At 42.0% G+C, this 23,586-nt stretch overlaps 1 protein-coding gene across 3 annotated transcripts in view; it reads right to left on the minus strand.

The window, feature by feature from the left end:
- ANKFY1 (ankyrin repeat and FYVE domain containing 1) overlaps positions 1-23,586 on the minus strand; it is a 77,942-nt gene that overhangs the window by 6,690 nt on the left and 47,666 nt on the right. For all 3 annotated transcript variants that reach the window (XM_081341623.1, XM_081341624.1, XM_081341622.1), the window contains 16 exons: positions 21,870-22,074; positions 20,177-20,245; positions 19,612-19,811; positions 19,402-19,499; positions 16,650-16,875; positions 14,761-14,859; positions 13,575-13,728; positions 11,541-11,709; positions 10,136-10,254; positions 8,834-8,990; positions 7,776-7,976; positions 5,860-6,036; positions 4,043-4,190; positions 2,689-2,779; positions 1,972-2,096; positions 54-200 (listed from right to left, as the gene is read on the minus strand). In XM_081341623.1, coding sequence (XP_081197749.1) covers positions 54-200; positions 1,972-2,096; positions 2,689-2,779; positions 4,043-4,190; positions 5,860-6,036; positions 7,776-7,976; positions 8,834-8,990; positions 10,136-10,254; positions 11,541-11,709; positions 13,575-13,728; positions 14,761-14,859; positions 16,650-16,875; positions 19,402-19,499; positions 19,612-19,811; positions 20,177-20,245; positions 21,870-22,074 — 2,385 coding nt within the window. The remainder of the gene's footprint in view (positions 1-53; positions 201-1,971; positions 2,097-2,688; positions 2,780-4,042; positions 4,191-5,859; positions 6,037-7,775; positions 7,977-8,833; positions 8,991-10,135; positions 10,255-11,540; positions 11,710-13,574; positions 13,729-14,760; positions 14,860-16,649; positions 16,876-19,401; positions 19,500-19,611; positions 19,812-20,176; positions 20,246-21,869; positions 22,075-23,586) is intronic.

The following is a 23,586-nucleotide window of genomic DNA, read 5'->3' on the forward strand; positions in this document are numbered from 1 at the left end:
GACAGAGAAATCTGTGAAAATGTTTTGGACATGCAACTTTGCAAGATCCTTACCCAGAAGCCGGAAGAGAAGCTGTTTAGTTGCTACTTGATAGTTGAAAATGTTGATCCCTTGATTGTTGTTGATGCCCAAGCGAGCACCAGCTCTCACTATAGCCCGACACAGATTGGCATTTCCCTTCGTGTAGGCCAAAAGGAGCACTTGAAAAGAAAAGAAAAATGAAGTATTTGGATCCCCTCATACCCAGTTCAAATGAAATCACCATCATCAGTACTTCACTAACTCTAGAAAGGTTTCCCCAGTGAGTCACACAGCAGCAAACAATTTTTCTTAATTGAAGAGGGGGGGAAAAAGAACACTGGCAGGTATTACTGGAAGTGATTAGGGCACTTAGTTGATATCAGTGCCTACTTTTTCTAGCCTGCAAAAAGATCTTTGACATGAGCCACCAGAGAGTTTAACACACCTGCAAGTTGCACACTGTTGTGCTAATTTACACCTGCCCCAAATAACAGCTGCCACATACACTAAATACACTAAATACAAGTGGGAATCTGGTAAATTCAGGGAGACCATTCCACTCTTAAGAAATGTAATAAATTGCTTTGATTATGTTAGTAAAGAAGGTGACAACTGTTTTTCCCAAACTGAAGGATACAGATACCATAAGCTGTCTTTTGTCCTCTCTTTCTAAAGAATGTAGCCACAGGAATTCTGTGAGAGATTAGGCTACACCCCGGGCGTCAAACTCGCCACATCACGTGACATGCCGCGACGTATCACAACTCTTTTTGCACTGCTGGCAATGGGGTGGGCGTGGCTTCAGTATGATGAAACCAGCCCATGGGTTGGCAGTTTGACACCCCTGGGCTACACTGACAAAGTTTTATTAAGATATTTCCATAGCATACTTCAATTTGAATGTTCATAATGATCTACAGCCATGGTGGCGAACTATGGCACGCGTGCAACAGGTGGCACGCAGAGCCCTCTCTGTGGGCACGCACAGTCGCCCCAATCCCACCGTGTGCAAAAAAAAAAAAAGTTCAATCAATTTCAACTTCTCGTGGGGAAAAAAAAGATCTCGCAAAGTTGGAATTGATTGAACTTTTTGGTCGCACCCAGTCTGCTGTTACCACGGTAGCTACGCCCACCCAATTGGCCACATCCACCCAGTGGGCCATGCCCACCCGGCACCCGACGATACATAATTGGGTTTGGGGTTGCAGTTTGGGCACTCGGTTTCTAAAAGGTTCGCCATCACTGGTCTACAGTACATACAGTTAGAGAGATGGAAGAGGATATGAAATCTCCAGTGCAAGAATCTGAATTAAAATATGGCCAATGAGGGCTCTTCAATCTTTACACAAAGTTAGAACCAGAAGCAAATCACAACACGGGTGGAAACTGCAGAGGTGCACAATGCAGAGATAAAATGTTTAAGGGGAAAACATTCTGGTAGCTCCCTGATCTTCTATGAGAAAGCAAGAAGCAAAAATGTTTCTATCTCACTGACATAATCTCATCCCTTTTGCCGAGATGGCAAGTTACTCTGTTGGGCTGGGAAGAAGCTAAAACACGTTCTCCGTCCTGGAGAAAAATTGTGGGAGCCATAGTTTTAACATGTGCAGGGAAGAGCAAATTTTGCTTTTAGCAAATCTTATGAATGGGCCAATTTCCCCAAACCAAATTCAATTCCTGTTGTACCCCAGAGCACAATTTGCCATCTTTTACGAAAGGGATCCTTAGGCAGCAATTAAAACACAAGAGGCTGAATCAAGGAAATGGTGGCACTCTGCACTGTTGGGCAACAGCCTAAAACAAGTGTTTTTAAAACTTGGTCTTTTAAGATGTGTGGACATAACTCCCTGAATTCCCTAGGCAGCATGTTGACTGTGGAATTCTGGGGGTTGAAGTCCAGACATCTCAAAAGTTGACAAGTTTCAAAAACACTGGAATAAAAGTACTTACCCGTGTTTCCATCAGCATCTGGCTTGTCAAGTGGATATTCTGGCATACATTCCCGGAAAAAATCAAAGATCGTTGCTGCATTCTCTTTCCCATATTGCCCCAGGATGTGCATTGGGGACTGGCCTCTAGTAATGAGATGTTGATCATGTTACGTCCAGAGCAAATTCCAATGGCAATACAAGAAGCTTTCTCCTTTTCAAGTCGGAGGTCACTTTTTCACACACACATACATCTTTAAAGGCAGTTGGTTAGATGTTATACACAATTATTTTTCAATGACGATTGCATGCTAAGTGCTCATACTCAAAAAAGGTTATTTCATCTCCCTGAAGCAATTCTTTCTACTTTTCCTCCAGAGAAGCCTTACTAAGAAAGCCTTGTTACGCATGGGTTACTTTTCCCAGTGGAATTGGGAAAACTCTGAAACAGTCTGAAAATCCAAGGTCAGATAAATTGATAGGAATGAAAATGTGGCAATCATGTGCAAGTGAAACACATACGCACAGATCTATTAAGAGCATAAGTTTGGAAACCCTCCTAAATTTGAAGCAACCTTAGTGGGTAAGGAAAAAGTACCACCCATCAAGAGATTTGTTTAGCCTTGATTTTGAAGCAAGGAGAAAAGCAACCCACTTCTGGATAATTTTCAGTGCTAACCTCCCCCCTTCCCCCTCCCTCCTCAAACTAATACAAAGATAAAAAGGCTGTTCTTCTTACCTGGCATTAATGGCTTCTGCATCTATATTACACTCTGTCAAAAGGACACGAATATTTGACAGACGACCATGCATGACCGCCAAGTGGAGAGCTAAATTTTGACAAGAAAAAGAAGGCAGGATTGAAACAGAACCTAAAGAAGATCTGTACATGATTTTCACTGGCACTTAAAAGCAAAGTTTATATTTGGTATTATTTATTTATTCGGTATTATTATATTTGACGTATTTATTTAACATGCAAGCTTATATGGCCATCTTTCTTATATCAAACCACAACAAAGATAGGAAACCTTTTTCCCTGGGGAGCTGCTTTCAGTGGTAATGTTGGCGTGTCTCTGCTCTGCCTGGTATCAAAATCTTCCTTTATTGTTGTTTGAGTGGGAATATATAAAACAATGCTGGCAAAAATTAGCTTTTTTAGTTACCAGATTGCAGAGCTCCTCTATGGCTTCAAAAACTGGCCCAGGAACTGCAAACTATACACTACAAATAATTCCTGTTCATTGCTTTAAGAAGCAATGCCAGACTTAAAGTGTTAAGATGACAAGTTTTATTGCAATTGCCGTACTGGCTTGGGATCCTATAAGATGTACAGGTACTTCTCATTTTACAACCATTCATTTGGCAACTGTTCAAAGTTATAATGACTTGCAACCAGTCCTCATGGCCATGTGATCAAAATTTGGGCACTTGGTAACCAGCATGTATTTACAAAGGGTGCGGCACCCTGAGGTGATGTGATCCCCATTTCAGACCTTCCCAGCTGGTTTCCAACAAGCAAAGTTAATGGGGAAGCGGGATTCACTTAACAACTGTATGATTCACTTAACAACCACGGCAAAAAAAGTTCTAAGATCAGTCTCAACTCATTTAACCGCCTTGCTTAGCAATAGAAATTGTAATCTCAACTGTAGTCATAGTTCAAGAACAACCTGTACTCAAAATGTGTCTCAAGTGTACCACATTGGGACAGCCTAATTAGGAAAAGGCAGCCAAGTCAAGCAATCTCTTTTTTACTACTTTGGACTATCTGCACTAAGACTCGCCCACTCCAACTGAGAGAAGCGGCAGACATATATAATACTCCCTTCTATTTTTCCCAAAGTCATCCGGCCTCCTTTCAGGCCTAAGGCGAGATTACAGCTCAGTTTCCTGATGCCTTAACCACCAAACCAAACTGGTTCCAAGACCGCTGAAAGGGACCCAGAAGTGTATCCCTGAGCCCAAAAGGAGAACCATGCCACAAGAGAATGGAAGTGGCTTCTCAAGCCAAAGAAGTGCTCTGTTTAAGAAAAACAGAGGGAAGTGAGCTTGGATAGTGAAGAATTAACACTGGAGTTCAAAAGACATACCATTGTTTTTATTTTCATCCACAGCAGCGAAGTCAATGCCATTCTCCAGAAGGACTGAGCAAATTGTGGGCAAGTCTTGCTGGGCTGCAAGATGGAGGGCAGTTTGGCGGTGCTTGTTCAACTCGTTGACTCTGGCACCTGCCAGCAGCTATGAGGAAGGAAACACATGAGAAAAAAAAGAGGGGGTGATTGTTCCAGGAGCAATAAAATGTAGGTAGCAGACCATCTGGAAGAAAATCCATCTACTCCATTATTAATAATTCAATATCTTATTTACTATTAATGTGATACCAAGGCAGGCTACAGTGCACTAAAGCAATCAAAAGCTCACACGGCAGTCAACAGTATGAACCGTTCTGAAATCATGACAAATTGAAGCAATTTGGTAGAATGTCACTTGATTTTATACGATTTTGATTTTTTTTAACAAAATCCTCTTTCCAGTCAAGTTTGACTGTGCATGATTTCAAGTATACGTCAAAGCAGTTTTCTTGACAATAGAGGGAAGTGGTTTATTATTCCATTCACCCAAGATGCATTTCAATTTTCTACAGCTTTGGGATTTTCTTTGCTCTCCCACCCAAATACTAGTCAAGCCTGACCCAGTTCATTTCTGGCTGCAGGAAAGGTCAACTAGGTGCTGTAAAATTAAAGGCTGCACAGGTAACTTTGAAGTAAAACATTGTTTCCATTTCACAGCAGCCACATCTTAAGCAGATGCTTCTGTCTAAGGGGGGGGGGGAGGTTGGACAGGGTCCTTTTCTAGCATTTATAATTTGCAAGCTAGATGACCTCATGAAGATGTTGATAAGTGAGCTTCCTTATCAACAGCATGGAAATGGTTTGCCTTTTTTGCCTCTGGGAGGTGCTATGGTTCAGTGTTTGCTTGGTGCTCTCAAATCCAAGTACTAATCAGATGCTAATGTTGGTTAGCTGCTCGGTTATACATTTCTGAAGTGCATCTGGCAAATCTTACGGAGTACAAAAATTAAATGGGGGAATAAACATTGCCACCAGGTACCAACTCTGCCGTAAAAAAAGGCTCTGCCTTACCCAGTTGGGCCAGCTATTCCTGTGGAATCTTCTCCCCCCCCCCCCCCAGGTGAAGCAACCTTACCACTTCTGAGCTTCAGATGATCCTTTAAGATCTGGTTATGTCAACAAGTCCAGGGAGCCCATGGGACAAATGAACCTGTCAAGTGGCTCCATTATTATTAACACCCCTTTCTTCTGTGATTGTGCTTGCTTTTCTGTTTTTATAATTTTTAGTGCTTTTTATAATTAATAATGTCAGTGATTTTAAGTACTTATTCAATGAAATAATCCCAATTTATCAGTACCAAGGTTAAGGACCCAGATTGTTGGGGGCAATTAAGCTGACTTTGTAATAATGCCGCTTGGGGGGGATGTGAAAGCCCTAATAAGCAGGCATATACATAGAATGAAGGCTACTGCTAAGCTTGTAAGCCGCCCTGAGTCTTCGGAGAAGGGCGGGATATAAATGGAATTAAAAATAAAAAAAAGAATGGAACTCTTAAGACTGAAAAGATATTTGCAAGACAAAGTTAGCCACTCAAGTCCTGCAAACGTCCTTTGCTCAATTGAAGCTACATAGAGGGACCAGGTCAACAAGCATTAGATTATCCTAGGTCACTGCAGAAATGTTTCTGCTCTTCTATCTAATCTGCAGTAGTTGTTTACCTTGAGAAAAGAGTTACTTTGTTTACTATTTATCTTCTTCCTTCAAAAATTGTCTCAAAGAGAAAAAAAAAGGCTCTCTTTCCCCTCATCAAAATTTGAAAATTTGCACTACATACCAGATTGCGCACAATAATTTCAGAGCCGGCCTGAACAGCAAGGTGTAATGGTGTCAGCTTGGAAGTGTCCTGGACTCTGGAATTCACATCTGCTTGGACACTGATCAAGAAGAGTACGCTTTCAATGTCTGAATTCTGAACGGCCAGATGGAGGAAATTCCGGCCTTTATTGTCCACCTAGCCAAACAAAATACCATTTTAAGTCAACCGAAATAATTTAATCCTTCTTCAGACATGATTTACCCAAGCGGTGAAGGTTAATGCTTTAGAATCCATTCCCTGTGTTTTCAATGTAACATTCAGCCTGCTAGCATATTCACAAATATTCAAACTGGCAGAAAAATTCTGGCACTATGAAGCCAATTGACTGCTTTCTTAAGTGCAAAAAAGTTAAAAGGGGATGAGGAAAAAAAAAAAAGAACATGAAGAAGTGGGATGCAAAAGGAGGAGTGTGCCATCTACTTCTATTATTCTTTTGCTTTTTGCTTCTGGTGTGTTTTTTTCTTGTAATATATCATCAGAACATCTCAGAAACTTAAGTTGTTTTTGAAGATAGCTCTTTTACTGAACAAGAGTTAATTAAGCACTTCTAGGGGGGAAAAAAGCCTGAGATTTCTGAAACATTTGATGGGTAACCTGTGTTTCAGCTTGCTTTAGGCACCCCCACAGATAAGCCATATCTCTTAGCAAACCCACAAAATTGCTACTTGAATAAAGGATGGGATTTCTGCTTCTTGCAAAGCTGATTTCACAACCGAAGCGACAACTGAGGGTCTTACGGTCAAAGAAAACAAAATAGTTTTTCACTCGGTGTCTGCAGAGATTTTCAGTCATTCAAGTGCTCTTTCAAAAAGCAACTGGACTTTGCTTTTTTTTTTCCCCCTTGAAGACATTTTGCTTCTCACCCAAGAAGCTTTTTGGTCAGAGCTGAAGAAGCTTCTTGGTTGAGAAGCGTAACGTCTTCAAGGAAAAAACAAAGTCCAGTTGCCTTTTGAAAAAGCACTTCTGGATAGTTTCTCCTAAATGAGTCACTTGCCTACCTTGCCTACATACTGAATACTACCAAGCTGTGAAACTAACACTGGCATAGTGATAGAAACTCTGCAATGAGCAGAGTGCATAAAAGTGTTTCATAGAGCAGGGCTTTTCAACCTTTTCACCCATTGTACCACTTTTAGAATATGGCAACATCCAAGTACCACCAGTCGCCTAGCAAGGTGTCAAAAACTTGATGACCAAAAAAAAAAAGGAAAAAAGTGATGAAGTACAGGTAGTTCTCGACTTACAACAGTTCGCTTAGTGACTGTTTGAAGTTACAGTGGCATTGAAAAAAGTGCCCCTACCCCCAAGCCACAGCCAAGCAAGATACCTGCCTGCCCACCTTAGCAGCGCTCTTCCTCCTGTCCGAGGTTTTCCTTGTTGTGAGCATTTCTGTTGAGGATTGGCAGCGGGGGTGAAGTGGGGTGGGGTGGGGGTGTTTGGTTTTTATTCCCCCCGTCTGCTGGGTGGTTGCAGCAGGTTTTGGTCACTTCACATATCCCTGGGACACTGTGATCGTCGTAAATATGAATCGGTTGCCAAGCATCTGAATGTAAATCACAAGACCCTGGAGATGCTGCAACATTCCAGCTGATTGGAGCTTCTTCTGGGCTCAGAAGCGCCAGGATCAGTGCCGAGCTCCAGCTGGAACCTGGCGCTGATCCTGGCTCTTCTGCTGAGCCCTGACAGCCCTGCAGCTCCAGCCGTCTCTCGCTCAAGTTTGTGCGGTGCTACTACCAGTTCAGCTCATTCCCCTCCCCCGCTTCCACTTTTCTAGGATGCTTGCGTACCACCTGCCAGGTGCCAATGTACCACAGGTGGTACCCGTACCACTGGTTGAAAAGCCCTGGCATAGAGAACACCTGGCTCTCTTCTACCTGCTCAGCAGCTCCAGGCTCTCGCCTGAGGATTGCTTCTGCTGCCTTGTTGTTCTTGTATGTCATAGCGCAGGCAAAGGGGGTCAACCCTTGTCGGTCCCTCAAGCTGAGCTGGATGGCAGAGTGCGAGATCATCATCTGGATAATGGTGTTGTGCTGATTGATAATGGCAACGTGGATTGGGGTTTTTCCTTCCGCATCCTGCAAATACAAGTTTTAGTCAGTGGTGCAAAATAAATAGCCAGTGTCCACAGGGTCTGCCTTATGGGCAGATTGGCTAGATTCACTAGGAATACCGACAATGGGTAAGAGAGGCAGAGGCTCTGAATATGAACAGATAGATGGGCAACTTGAGGTACTAAACCCATTTGGACTCCACTCCCCAAAGCCCTTTCAAAACTTCACAAGGCTCCTCCCATTTTGAGGTGGGAAACACATCAAAACTGCCATGTAAATTCTAAAAGAGACTTAACATCATTTTCAAAGTGCTAAAACAAACAAAACAGCATTTTCTCCTAAAGTCCAAAGAACTAGGAAATCCTAGGGGTTTTTTTGTATATGCACCACCACCATCGTGTTTATTGTTTCCACTCAATTCAGCCTCTTATCCGTAGTCAAACCCAACTGTATATTTCTTATGTAACTTGAAACAAACAAGCATGTATCTATGAAGTAACAGAAATTGTAGCCTGTAAATGTGGTTATTTATTCTACTATTATACATTGGGGGGGGTGGGTGTGTGGAATCACATATCCAAAAATAGCACAAAGAGCCACAGGAGAGTGAGACAAATGAGTCAATTTAACCTGTAGCCTCACCTAATTTAAAGGATGGAAAGGATTTAACTAGTTTCCAACCGAAGGACAGACCTGAAAAGCAAGCAAGGATGAATTTATAGGAAATGATAAACTGGAGCACAATGTCGAACCAGCATGTTTTCATAGCAACTGTCCACAAGGAAAGATATCAAGAAGCGGATGCAAAGAAATTAGCATACCAGAAGTGAAACATAAGGGCTGTCAGCAGAAGCTGAACTGTGATAACTTTTCTCACATACCTGTGCATTTACATTGGCACCAAACTCCAAAAGGCATTGTACTGTTTCTTCAAGTCCCCAGCAAGCTGCCAAGTGCAATGGCGTCTGCCTATCATGAGCCTCCTCATCACCTTCTCCATTGGCACCTGGCTGCCTTGGGCTGTTCACATCACAGCCACTGGGAAGAAAGTAGTATTGAAAGGTCAGCCTGAACCATCCAAAACTCGAGACTGTAAAAAAATGGAACTTGCTCCTTTTATGGAGGAAAGTTAAAATGATATCCACCAGTCCTCAAATGGGAAGAGAACTGTTACCTGCATAAAATGTCATGCTCCCATTAGTGATCTCTATCCTGTTATTGCATCACATCAACCAATTATAATGTCGGAAACGACTAGCACGCATGTGCGGGGGAACCTTTACCTTTTTTATTTAGAAAGTACAGGCATCTTTAAAGATAGAGAGATGGCTTCCAACCAAGCTTCACCAGCTACCAGGAGAACCTCCAGCAATAACTCTCCTTAACTAGGGCAGCACCACTGCTGGGGGAGGACATACATTCTGACACCCAAAGGGAATGAGGTGATACGCTTTTTTTTTGGCTTGTGTTTAGCATTATTCTGAAACAGTGTTAAACCTCCTTCCCAAAAAACAATTGATCAACAGACCATTATGTTCCTTTTGAACGTGAGTTTAATGCTATTACTGAAAAGCACTAAAGCCATGGCCTGAAAAATAGCCTGAGTAGCAGCTGATGGGCATTGAGAGAGCTGTGCTGTGAAACAGGAGAGAGTTGGCTTTCTCTCTCCTAATACACTGAGTAACCTACTCTCCTGCAGCACTACTAGTTAGCTGCTGTTCAGGCTGATCCAAGTTTCCAAGCTGGGGATCTACTCAACAGCCTGGGAGATAGCAGGGAGAGAGCTGTTTGAAAGCACTGGACTCTTCCACCGCCAAAGCAAAATGGCCCTGCAAAACAGTGCCCATATCACTCTAAAAGAGGTAGTCTGCAACTTGTGACTGTTCAATGTTGCGACGGACTTATCTGGGAATACTTACCAACCAGTTCTGAAGTTCCAACAGCCACCCTGTCATGTGACTGCCAGTAAGGTGCTTGGCAGTCCATTTATAGCAGTTCAGTGTCCCATGGTCACACAATTGTGTTCTATGACAGTTTTGCTGAAAACCAGCATTTACTTTGGTTTTCAGCAAAACCAGCCCATAGCAAACCAAGAACGGTTGGATTTATATAATGGTCGTATAAAATCACACCCATAAAAATCTGCAAATTGTTGTACTTATAGGGTTTGGTTTTTTCCTGACCTGCGGATCAAGAAGCAAGCAATCTGTTCGCTGTTCTCATCAATGGCCCGGTGCAGCAGCGTCTGTAAACAACCACTTGGTCCTGGGCCCCAGCAAGTTGCATCACAGCCATGCCTTACCTGCAAGCAAGAGGTAAAGAAATTCACTCAATGTATGAAAATCAGACTTTTTTTTTTAATCTGGAGAAGTGACTTCTGGAATGAAAAGCAGACATCTTTATACCATCATCTGCCTTTCTTATATGTATACATAGACAGAGAGTATGAGGGCTGTTCAACCTGGAAAATTGCATTTATTTATTTGCTCTCTATTAAAATGCTTTCCTGAACTTAGGCAGAAAAAAATCAAATGCACAGGTATAGAATAGGCGATACCTGGCTCAACAGTAGTAACTGTGAGACAGATTTAGGTGTTCTAATGAACCACCATTAAGCATGAGCCAGTAGTATGCTTCAGCTGCCAAAAAAGCCAATGCAGTCCTAGGCTGCATCAACAGAGGATAGCATCAAGATCATGAGAAATAAAAGTACCACTTTATACCTCACTAGTGAGGCTACACTTAGAATACTGTTTACAATTCTGGTCATCATGATACAGTAAAGATTCTGAGACCCTATATAGCAAGCAAAAAAAGCAACAAAGATGATGGGGGGGTGTCTGGAGGCTAAATCATATGGTGAAGAGTTGAGGGAGCTAGGAATGTCTAGTCCCGTGGTGGCAAACCTATGGCACGCGCGCCACAGGTGGCACGCAGAGCCCTCTCTGTGGGCACGCGTGCCATCACCCCAGTCCTAGGCCTTCAGCTGGGTTTTATAACTCCTTTTTGCTTTAGACCACCACCACCGTGTGCAAAAAAAAAAGGTTCAATCAATCAATTTCAACTTCTCATGGGGAAAAAAAAGATCTCGCAAAGTTGGAATTGATCGATTGAACTTTTTTGTCCCACCCAGTCTGCCGTTACCACCGCAGCCATGCCCACCCAATGGGCCACGCCCACCCAATGGGCCACATCCACCCAATGGGCAATGCCCACCCGATGATACATAAGTGGGTTTTGGGTTGCCGCTTGGGCACTCAGTCTCTAAAAGGTTCGCCATCACTGGTCTAGCCTATCAAAGAGAAGGATTAGAGTGAATGCGATAATAGTCTTCCGGTACGTGAGAGGCTGTCACAGAGAAGAGGGGATTGACTTATCCTCCAAAGCATCAGAAGGCAAGACCAGAACTAATGGGTGGAAGCATGTTAAAGAGAGATGCAACCTAGAAGGAAGGATTTTCTGACAATGAGAACAATCAGTGGAACAACTTGCCTCCTGGAGGTGTTAGTGCTCCATTGCTGGAGGTTTTTCAAAATATTTAAGATTGTAACACGTATTCTTAATTTGATCGGTTCAATTCCCTCTTACCAGGGTTGAAGCGATATCTTCCAGATTATTTTCAAGAGCAAGCCAGAGGGGAGGGTTCCCCTTCTCATCCGGCACAGACATGTCTGCTCCTCTAGTGCAGATTGCATCAACTACCAAGGGCAACTGGTTTTTGATAGCTAATTGAAGGGCTGTCTCACCATCTTGAGTCCTGCAATAAAGGCAATATAAAATCTATTTCTTAGATCTTTACATCTGGCAGGAAATTTTTACTACTCAACGCTTGGTTAATATAATCACCGTTCCACCCCTTAATTGGCTTTCCCTCTGGGATCACAAACATGTGTTTATTAAAACAAGAGTTTATTAAAAAGTGCAGAACTGCACTTTTGTAGTGATACAGAAGGGGGGAAATTATTGTACGGGTTAGGAGCAAGGAGTAATCACATTAAATAGCTCTTTAATTAGACCTTATCCTTTTATTGGGAGGTGACTTTCAAAACCTTTCAAAAACCCGGTAAATATTTTGCTCTCAAAACAGTGGCAGACCCCATCAAAGAATGTGTAATGAGTTCTCCTCATTGTCTAAAAAGCAGTAAAAAAAAGTTAAACATTAAATTCTCCATGTTTTTTATAATTATCATTTTGACTAGGTCAGGGGTAGGCAACCTCGGCTCTTTTATGACTCGTGGACTTCAACTCCCAGAATTCCTGAGCCAGCATAGCTGGCTCAGGAATTCTGGGAGTTTAGTTTAGTTTTAGTTTTATTCGATTTATATACCGCCCTTTTCCTGAAGGACTCAGGGCAGTGTACAGGGCAAATTAAAAAATACAATATGCAAATTAAAATACGATTAAATTAATAGCCCCAACACATTAAAATTGGATGAAGTTGAAGTCCACAAGTCATAAAAGAGCCGAGGTTGCCTACCCCTGGACTAGGTAGTTTGGAGAACATGCATGGAGAACTATTGTATATTTGCTGTTCTTGAAAATGAAAGGTCCATCTGCCCACACTAACTGCTCTATAAAGAATGAGTTGTGCTCCCAGATTTCATACACATTCCTGCCCGTCCACCACAAATTACCCAAGGCCTTTGCAACAGACAATGCCAGAGATTAAACGTGGAGCCTTCTTCAATTAAAACAAGTGCTAACCCTAACCTTTAGTTAATTCTGTATTTTATATTGAAATTCTAGTTAAAAATTCTTTGTATCTCTTGCCTGAGCAGGAGACCTGGATTCCTGGTCCTGGCCTCTAGTGTTTTGTCTTTTGGCATGTAAGAACTAACTCAATAATGCACACATCCCTACAAATTTTCAATGGGGAACAAAAGAAATAGTATATCCATTGGACTACCTTAATAACCTAAGCATATTTTTTTTAAAAAAACAAAACGACTTTCTGGCAAAAAGCCGCTTCTGGAAAATTCTGGCTTGTGTAATATTATTGCCTCAGTTACTGAATCTCTCGATGAAAACAAAAAATATGCATTCACAGCTACAAAAAATAATACCATTTTAAAAGCACTTTTAAAAATGAGCCCCTCCCAGAATGACTTAATGTCCAGGGCATGAAGAGAGCCAAAAGGCTCAAGTCAGCTATGACAGAGTTCCCCAACCTTTCTGGCTTGGCGGCCCAGAAGGAAAGGGACCAACAGAAAAATGTGCATGACGGCAGTGCTAGCATGTGCACCCATGTGCAAGTGGGCCACACACACCCATGGCACACGTGCTGGCGCCTGCACAAACGGACCGCTGGCGCCCGTGTGACACTGGTGACAGTGCTAGCGCCCCCCACGCATGCACAAATGGGGTTGCTAGTGCCCGCACGGCGGTGCTACTGTGAGTGGGGCGGGGCTCGCCAGCTATTCCCGGGGCCTGGTGGCCAATAGGCCGTGGCCTGGTACTGGGCCACAGACCACAAGTTGGGGACCCCTGAGTTATGAGAAATGCTTTGATATTTAACCAGCAGGCAATTAATTTAACCTCAGATACTTGGAGCCCAAAAACTGAATTCTGAAAACCTGCCAGGAGTTTCTTGCAAATACAGAAGTAATAACCGCCTCTTATTACCTGGCGCTGATATTGGCTTGATGCTCCAGGAGGAACAGGGCACTCTTGCTATCCTGTCTCTGTATCGCCATGTGTAGCAGAGTCTGTCCGTTTGACATTGTGTCATTGATGGAGGCCCCAGAGCCCAGGAGCTGAGCTGCGATCGTGTGCATACCTAATGAGAAAAGGGGCAATGTATATATGCATTTATGATATTTTTAACCTTGTTCCTTTTTTCTAAGATAGCTTCCCAGTCCAGGTTTTCAAGAATGTTCTAAGATGTACTTTACTTGGTAGCTATTTTTATTATTTTAAATTCAGCAACAGCCTAGAACCCTCCAGATGTTTAGGGATACATGATAGCTAGATTTTGCATGCTCAAGCTCAGCTTACCTAAAAAGTACAGAATTAGCAGATTATTTTGCACCTAAGACCTAAATTCACATATAGATCCTGTTAGCTCTCTAGATGCCTCTAGATCACGGCTCCCCAACCCCTGGACTGTGGACCGCTACCGAGCTGCCGAAGTGAGGGGGAGAGTGTGCGAAGCTTCATTTGCATATGCACAGTATTTAGGTTGCATACCCAAAAACATTCCACCTGCTGCCACTGAAGCTGCCGCTGCTGTCAGTCTACAGAACCGAAAAAGTTGAGGACCCCTGCTCTAGATGCTCCCAAAAGCTGCCATTGAATTTTAATTTTTAAGAGGAAACTTTTGTGTGTTTGTAAAATCATGAACTGTATTTAATTGAAATTTTAATGAAATTTAAATGAAAACAATTTTTGTTTCTATCCTGGTAGCCTCCTCCTTTTTTGGCCCTGATCACATCAGCTTTTTAGGATGTATTCTTGCCCCCAAGTGCCTCGGCTTGCAAAAATTAAGAGTTTCAAAGAACACACTAGTAAACACGTACTGAGCCACTACTTGTAAAGAATAAAGGGTGGGTGATCATATGAAATAAGTAAACCTCCTGTGTATTTGAAAACAGAATTTAAAAATACCACGTTGGATAGTGCTGTAAACTCCCTTTAATTTCAACTGAGAGAGCAAAGAAGTGGAATCTTTCTTGGTGAATTTTTTGAAAGTATTTTCAAAAGAATTAACTTTGCCTGGATTATATCTTTAATTTCTAAAAAAAATGCTTTATTTTATTTTGCAAAATAAAGCTTCCTCAACCTATTGTATCATGCTTGTTTGAAACCTTACCTGTCCACAATGCTAATCCCAGCACAGTTTGATCTCTAGAGTCCTTGAGACTGAAGTCTGGAATGATCTGCAAGTTGTTGGTCGCATGGAGAGCGTTAGCTTAAAAAACAAAAAGTAAAAATCAGGTTTCTTTGAACATGCTGATATAACTTTCTAAAGTATGTTGTAATTACAATTTCCCAAACCCTTAGCCAAAATCCATAGCATCCTTGCTCAACCCGGAATCCTCCAGATCTATTAGTCTTTAATTTTCATAATCTGTGATTCAACCATCATAAAGGTCATCCTGGTTGAGAATTCTGGGTTTTGCAGTCCCAATCTACCTGGATGGAGCCAGTCTGAGAAAGGCTACATAAGATCCTGTTGCTTTAAATGATCAGATCAGACTGCTTTTTGAACACTAGCTTCCATTTTACTTTTACAGCTGGGAATTCTAGAACTTATAGGTAGTCCTTGACTTACAAACACAACTGGAACCAGAATTTCCATTGTTAAGCAAGATGGTGATGAGTTGAACCATATGATTCATAATCATAATAGTAAAGTTGGAAGGGACCTTGGAGGTCATCTAGTCCAACCCCCTGCTCAGGCAGGAACCCTATACCATTTCAGACAAATGGCTGTCCAGTCTCTTCTTAAAAACTTCCCAGTGTTGGAGCATTCACAGCTTCTGGAGGCAGGTTGTTCCACTGGTTAATTGTTCTAACTGTCAGGAAGTTTCTCCTTAGTTCTAGGTTGCTTCTCTCCTTGATTAGTTTCCATCCGTTGCTTCTTATCCTGTCTTCGGGCACTTTGGACAATAGATTGACTCCCTCTACTTTGTGGCAGCCCCTGAGATATTGGAACACTGCTATCATGTCACCCCTAGTCCTTCTCTTCATTAAACTAGACATACCCAATTCCAGCAGCCATTCCTTATATGTTTTAGCCTCCAGACCTCTAATCATCTTTGTTGCTCTTCTCTGTACTCTTTCTAGAGTCTCAACATCTTTTTTACAATGTGGTGACCAAAACTGGATGCAGTATTCCAAGTGTGGCCTTACCAAGGTATTGTAAAGTGGCATTAATACTTCACGTGATCTTGATTCTATCCCTCTGTTAATGCAGCCTAGCACTCTGTTGGCTTTTTTGGCAGCTGCAGCACACTGCTGGCTCATATTGAAGTGATTGTCCACTAGGACTCCGAGATCCCTCTCACATTTAACAATTGTAGTGATTTGCTTAGTTGTGTCATAAAACTGGGTATGACTCATTTAACAACTGTCTTCCTTTGCAACAGGAATTCTGGTCCCAATTATAGTCGTAAGTTGAATACTACCTACACGTGGTTCTACTTTTGCGATCTTTTCTCTCCACAAAAAAGAATTGAGGGCACTCCTTCAACCATAAAGGTTGTTTACCTCTGCTCTAGATCAAGTAGTTAGAGATCTCCTGTTAGGGGCCCCAAATTCTCTCATTTACAGAGACAACAAGTATAAATTCCCAGTTTCCAATTTGATTTGTCTGAAATAGTATAGGGCAGGGGTAGGCAACCTCGGCTCTTTTATGACTCATGGACTTCAACTCCCAGAATTCCTGAGTCAGCATGGCTGACTCAGGAATTCTGGGAGTTGAAGTCCATGAGTCATAAAAGAGCCGAGGTTGCCTACCCCTGGTATAGGGTTTCCTGCTTGAGCAGGAAATCGGACTAGAAGATCTCCAAGGTCCCTTTCAACTCTGTTATTCTGTTATTTTCATCACCTTCTCAGATTTCTCCTCTTGGTTCTTTTCTTTAACTCTCAAGAGAACCTCTTCCAGGTGACCCTTTTCCTACTCCTTGGTCTTATTCATTCTAACTCTAATGCTTTCCAGTGAGCAACTCCTTACCTAAAGTTGACTGAACATCCTACCTTTTTGCTCCAGGATGATCGATACCACATCTGGGTGGTTATAGGCTATTGCCATATGAAGAGGAGTTTGCAAACTAACACTATCCGCAGTGCCAGGCATGACAGTCCCCTTTGGGGCAGGGGCAGCTTTCTCTGTCTGGATATTAGGGTTCGCTCCTTGTTGCAGCAACTCAGCTGTGAGATTGGCTAGACCATGCTGGCAGGCTGTGTGCAGCGGTGTTTCACCCTTGAACAGAAAAAGAGTTGGAGAAATGAAAGGCATCGGCTGGGAGAATGGGAGAGAAAAACTCCTGACTTTTCAGAGCTAAGCAGCCCAGACCTCAAGTATCACATGATGATTGTGTCAACAGTAAGCTATCATCAATCCAATCTGAGTCTGGGATGAATTGTTTCTGAAGGCAGGCATGAGTTCATCTGATTGTATGGCCTTCTATACCACCCTCCCCTAATCCCCTTCAAAAAAAAAACCCTACCATACTGGGCTTCACACCAGAGAAACAATGATATTCTTAGCGGCAGCCTTGGATTCTCCACGGCCAGTTAAAGGCAGCCAGTCTATCATACAGATAGTCCTCAACTTACAACCATAATTGAATCTGAAAGTATGGTCATAAATTGTGCCACTTGTGTAAGGTGGGTCGTCACATGACCAACTCAACTTTACGACTTTTTGGTCACAGTCCTTAAGCAACCACGGCAACTGTAAAACAAACATCGCAGTTGTAAAGTAAACCCATTTTCTGCAATGGGCATTTTTTTGTTGGAAAGAAGAAATAAAACACCAATTCCTGGCAAAAAAAATGTCATAAATTGTGGTCATCTGATTGCAGACCACTGCAAATAGTACTAAATGGTTGTCAAGCACCCAAAATGCAAACATGAAACTGCAGGGGAGACAGCCATCGTTGAAATTTCGAAGCCAGATATGGGTACCTTTTGGGGGGGCTGTCGTAACTCTGAACAGTCACTAAGCGACTGGTCATAATTCAAAGGCTACTTGTAATGCACAAGAAATTGAAAGGAAACAAGCGAGGTTACTTGAATTGTTTTCATCCCACCCGGTCATAATTAAAAAACTCAGTAATTTATGGATTTCTACCTAAACTATTTTCTTCCTCCTCTCCCTTTTTCTTGTTCACTGTATCTGTTAACGTATAAACATTTATACATTATACACTTAATGTATAAATGCACACACTTTTTTTATTATTCAGATCAGAATGCCATTCAAGGAATCTTGCTGAAGGATGAACAATGCAAATTATACAGGCAGACATATTGCTAAGGAAATAAATTTAATTGCCCTGGATGGTCTCACATATGATCCGGGTCGCTCAGGAGATCCCTTATAAAGATGGCAAGATAAGAAGTTTCAGAAGCTTTATCACTTCATAGTTAAAGAATTAAATGCTTGGGTCTTTTGATTGTTGATTACAAGATGTGACTGAGGATAAAATTAAGGCATATTATCTATTCTCTAACAACAATACAAGTAATCTTCAAGTTACGATCACAATTTATTTATTTATTTATTTATTTATTTGGTTTATATACCGCCCTACTCCCAAAGGACTCAGGGCGGTTTACAAGGCAAAATTTAAAAACAATACAATATAAAATTAAAATTAAATTAAATTAAGTCTAGCCGCAAAAAAATTAAAATCACAATTTAAAAACATTAAACCCCTCAGTCCAGACCAGATAGCTCAAAGAGCCAGGTTTTTAGGTCCTGGCGAAATGAACGAAGGTCGGGGGCAGTCCGGAGTTCCGTTGGCAGTTGATTCCATAGGGCAGGCGCACCCACAGAGAACGCCCTGCCCCTGGGGATCGCTCGTCGGCAATCCTTGACTGGTGGTACCCTGAGGAGGCCCTCCCTGTGGGAGCGCACAGGACGATGGGAAATTGATGCTGGCAGCAGGTGCTCCCTTAGATAATCCGGGCCCATGCCATTTAGGGCTTTATAGGTCATCACCAGCACCTTGAATCTCACCCGGAGGGCAACTGGAAGCCAATGCAGCTCGCGGAGAAGAGGTGTTACATGGGAGTATCGGGAGACTCCCATCACAACTCGCGTGGCTGCATTCTGCACCAGCTGAAGCCTCCGAGTGGTCCTCAGGGGCAGCCCCATGTAGAGAGCATTGCAGTAGTCTAGCCGGGAGGTCACGAGCGCATGGGTGACTGTGCGTAGGGCATCTCGGTCCAGATAGGGCAGTAACTGGTGCACCAGGCGAACCTTTGAACAATTGAGCCCAAAATTTCTGTTGCTAAATGAGACAGTTGTTAAGTGGCTTTTGCCCGATTTTACAACCTTCCTTGCCACAGTTGTTAAATGAATGACTGCAGTTGTTAAGATAATAACATTGTTTTTAAGTGAATCTGGCTTCCTTATTGACTTTGATGGTCAGGTCGCAAAAGGGGATCGTATGACTCCAGGACACAGCAACTGTCGTAAATGAGTCAGTTGCCAAGCATCTGGATTTTGATCAGGTGACCATGGGAATGCCGCAGTGGTCACAGGTATGAAAAACAGACACGTCACTTTTTTCAGAATCGTTGTAAGTTCAAGCAGTCACTAAATAAACTGTTGTAAGTTGAGGACTACCTTTATTTTTACCATTGCATTTTGCAATAAGAGCTTCCATGTTATTGATCCATATCCCATGACATGGTACAAAAGGAACTGCATTGAAAATTACTTCGGGACAGACCATTCACACTCATTTGCATGCAATATTCCTTTCTCCAGACCTACCCATTTATTCCTGTGATCAACTGTGGCCCCATGGGTGGCTAGGAAGAGTGCTGCAGCTTCATTTTCGGCCCCCGCAGCCCTCTGTAGCAAACAGCTTCCTAAAAGCAACCACCAACAAGCAGAGAAAATTAGAGCAGCGAGTACGAATTCAACCAGCCCTCCCCGCTAAGCCTCACTTTTCAATTTCTTGCCATTCTTGCCCTCTCTTACCTGTCACTGTATCTGGAGCATCAGTATCGCTCCCTCGTTGGATGAGTTTGGCGGCAAAGCTGTTCTCATCAAAGGAACTGCCGTTCTCCACCAGGACATCCTCAAAAGGGTTGACAGATGGGTCAGAAGACATGGTAATATATTGAACCGCAAGCCATAGGGCGGTACTTCCTTCGTGGTCCTTCAGTTCCAGATCAAGTCTAAGAAGAACCACGGAGTCTTTATTTTCCATTGTGCTGGAGAGATGGTCTTTGTTCCAACACAGTGAAAATCAGGACCTTCTACTATTAGGAGAGTGTTTGTCCCCGAATCTCACCTATTTACTGGGCTTTCATTGGCTACATTTTGCATTTTCTACCTTCCAGAGAAAGTAACCAAAGATTATCAGACAAAATTACTGACTTATAAGATTAATTGTTATTAGAGTTTCTGATAAATGCAAGTAATTCTTCCAGGCTGTAACCTAATTGTAACAAATAGCTCTTAACAACTTTATTTAAAATAACAGTCCAACAGATAAACCTTCCTCAACTTGTCCATATTTTGTTGGCTTCCACAAACTTACTGTTTGCACTGCAGCAGCTGACTGAATACTTGGTCATTTCTCACAACAATAGATGAGTGCAAAGGAGTTCTAAGGAAGGAAGAAAGGAAAAGTTATTTCAAATGCGAGGTCATAAAAGCAACCTGCCATAATGTAGAAGCCCCAACTCATCTGTAGAGAGAACTAGGGACTTCTCCTTCATTTAGCTCTAATGGCTTCAGTTTTATTTATATCCTGACTACTTAAAAATACACTATCTCTAAATATTGTTCAGAAGACAGGCAATTTATTTTAGATTTATGTTTCAACAAGATCCTTCTTGCCATTCAATGTTTGACATGCCATCCATGTTATTTTTTTATTTATTCATTTATTTAGGAAACTTGTATGGCCACCTATTTGCTCACAATGACTCTAGGCAGCTTACAAGAAACAGAAACACAGTATAGAAAGTAATTTTTTTAAAAAAAAATTAACAGGTTAACTGTACTCCCATTTTTAACTCATGCAGCCTCCTTCTGATATTTCATTTTTAGCCATAATACTGACTCTCAAGTAACTTCCCATTATCCAGGGATGAGAGTCAAATCATGTATAAGTGGTCCTCCACTTATGACTGTAATGGAGCCTGTCCATTACGGTTCTAAGTTGTGACCATCATAACACTGGTCACTACATTGTCAGACCCATTTTACGATCTTTTTTTGTGGTGGCCATTAAGCAACTCTGGCAATTGTAAAGCAAACCCATTGTTTGCTATGGGCTGCTTTTGCCAAAAATTGGCAAACTTTTCAGCAAAAATGTTGCAGAATGCAGTCACATGCCCCAAGATACTGTGAACACCTGTAAATGCAGCCAATAGCACCCAACATGTGGTTATGTAACTGGGGGTGTATGGCCACCAGAAATTCAGAACCGGGTCGTAGACAGCTTTGAGGAGTCCACTGTAATCAAGCAGTTACTAGGCAAACGTTGATAAGTTGAGGACTACCTATATTGTGCAATCTTTAAGCAATACTGAATTAGTTATTATGTAAAGTCATTAGGAACTTTATGAACAATGTATAATTGTAGGTACAACCCCTACAATGACCTAAACTATCTTTAAGAAATTGTATCTAACCTCTTTTTGGGATCCCTCCCCAAAATCTCAGTGGACTTTTAAATAGCAAATATAAACCTATAGTAAATATTGATAAAGCATGCTAATTGGTTTTCCTTCAATTCCAGATAAAGTCTGGGAAGGATAGCATCTTATGCTGAAAAGCTTTCTGGAGCCACCATATTAGAATTAAGGCTTTGATCCAAGGTAATGAAAATCAAGCCTTTGTATTACTGAGATTCAGTTCAACATAGAGCAAATGGCTTTGCTAACGGAAGGTGCCAAATTCAATCCCCAGCACCTCGCAACTTAAATCATGTAAGGATCGCTGTGTCCAAAGAACTTGGGATCCTGTCTGAATGAGAACTGTGAAACAGTGAGCTACATGGACTTATTAACTGATATTCTGCAACAGCCTTGAGCAGTCCGAATGGAGAAAACTGCTACAAATGTGTGGATTCCAATTCCCATAATTTCTCTGTAATGTTGAGAATGCTGGGATTTAGCAGATACTTCTGGAGGATGTTCAGGCTGGGAAAAGCTTCAAATGTTCAAATCAACCTCATGAGTAACAGTCACAAGTACAAAGACAGCAGGCTACCCAATAGTCACCTTCCTCGACTATCTTGCATGTTGGGATTGGCTCCTGCCCTTAGCAGGGACTCGGCAATCTGCGCAATCTCCGATATTACTTCCGATTTGTGCTTCTTGGAGTTATAGGATGCCACAAGATGCAGGGGAGTTTCTTGATCTCCCAGTGTTGCAGCATTCACCCGGGCACCATTTTTAATCAGGAAATTAGCAGCAAACCTATCTCCTTTTGAGCAGGGAAAAAACGATGACAAATATCTCAACATGTGAAGTAAAAGTCATTGTCCCTCCCCACCTTTCCCTCACATTCAAAACCAAACACTGAAAATCATTTTCTGCAAACTAAGGAATTAGCTAGGTACATATAGACTAGTTTCCTAATAAAGAAAAGCTCTTCCATTAAGACTCATAATAAAAATATATATTCCTGTATACAGACATATCCCAGTGAAAGATAAAAGGAGTTATAAAAAAAGAGTAAATAATCTTGACTATTGAAAGGCCCTTGAAGCAGACCATTTAGATAGAAAGGGAGACTATACTTTAGATTACGGTACTTAAGATTATATTTTAGGCTTCTTGGAACTATGTCCTGGGTCCCACATTACACCCACAGTAGGACTATCCACGTTTCAGTGACCAGAAGCTGCCCTCAGTATCACGGTTTGTATGTCTTAAATCTATGCTAAACTTATTTAAGGATTACACTGCATGTTTCTGAAAATACTGCCAACTTTCAGCGATCAATGTCATTAAAATATGAGAGTGGTTGAAAAGATTTGAAGACTTACCCCTACAGTAAGCCATAGTTTTTTCAACCATGATTTATTGACTGTTCTACAACTGGGATCTCACAACACACTGAACCAAAGACAATGAACTATCTTATAGTTTAGCCATAGCCCAGCTATGCGTTAACTTTGCAGTAAAGGCAGATTAACTCAGCAAGAGCCTGATTACAGCTTTATGATCATGATGCCAGCTCTGTGTACGGCAAAAGTTGAAAGAGACAGAAATCACACATGCAGGGAAGGAGGAAGTGCTGAATATATCTCTGAATCCATTATGAACCTTCTTCCCTTGGCAATTCAATTTTCCTGGACACAGGCAATGGGACAAAAGGGACAAAACATCAGCATTACGCAAGATAACACTGGCAGTAGAGGGCACAATTGTTGTTGTTGTTGTTGTTAGTTGCGAAGTCGTGTCCGACCCATCGCGACCCTATGGACAATGTTCCTCCAGGCCTTCCTGTCCTCTACCATCTTCTGGAGTCCATTTAAGCTCACGCCTACTGCTTCAGTGACTCCATCCAGCCACCTCATTCTCTGTCGTCCCCTTCTTCTATTGCCCTCGATCTTTCCCAGCATTAGGCTCTTCTCCAGTGAGTCCTCCCTTCTCATTAGATGGCCAAAGTATTTGAGTTTTAGCTTCAGGATCTGGCCTTCTAAAGAGCAGTCAGGGTTGATCTCCTCTAGGAAGAGGGCACAAAGCAACCAGCAAAGACAATTTCCCTGTGTTTGTGTATATACTGTTTCTTCTGTCCCTTATAGCTTTCTCAGCCTGCCAAAGGGAGAATCTTTCAAACTGGCATAACACCAGAGGGATGTGTAAAACATGGGCAAACTCTCAAAACAGGCTTTCCTAAAGATTTTAATGAAGTCAGACTAGGAAAATCTGGACCAGAGTGTCTTAGATGGAGACAGCTGGGAGCCAGGAACAGAAGCAAAAGAATGTT

Source organism: Vipera berus (genome assembly GCF_964194415.1).
Source record: "Vipera berus genome assembly, chromosome: 1".
NCBI classification, from domain to species: domain Eukaryota; kingdom Metazoa; phylum Chordata; class Lepidosauria; order Squamata; family Viperidae; genus Vipera; species Vipera berus.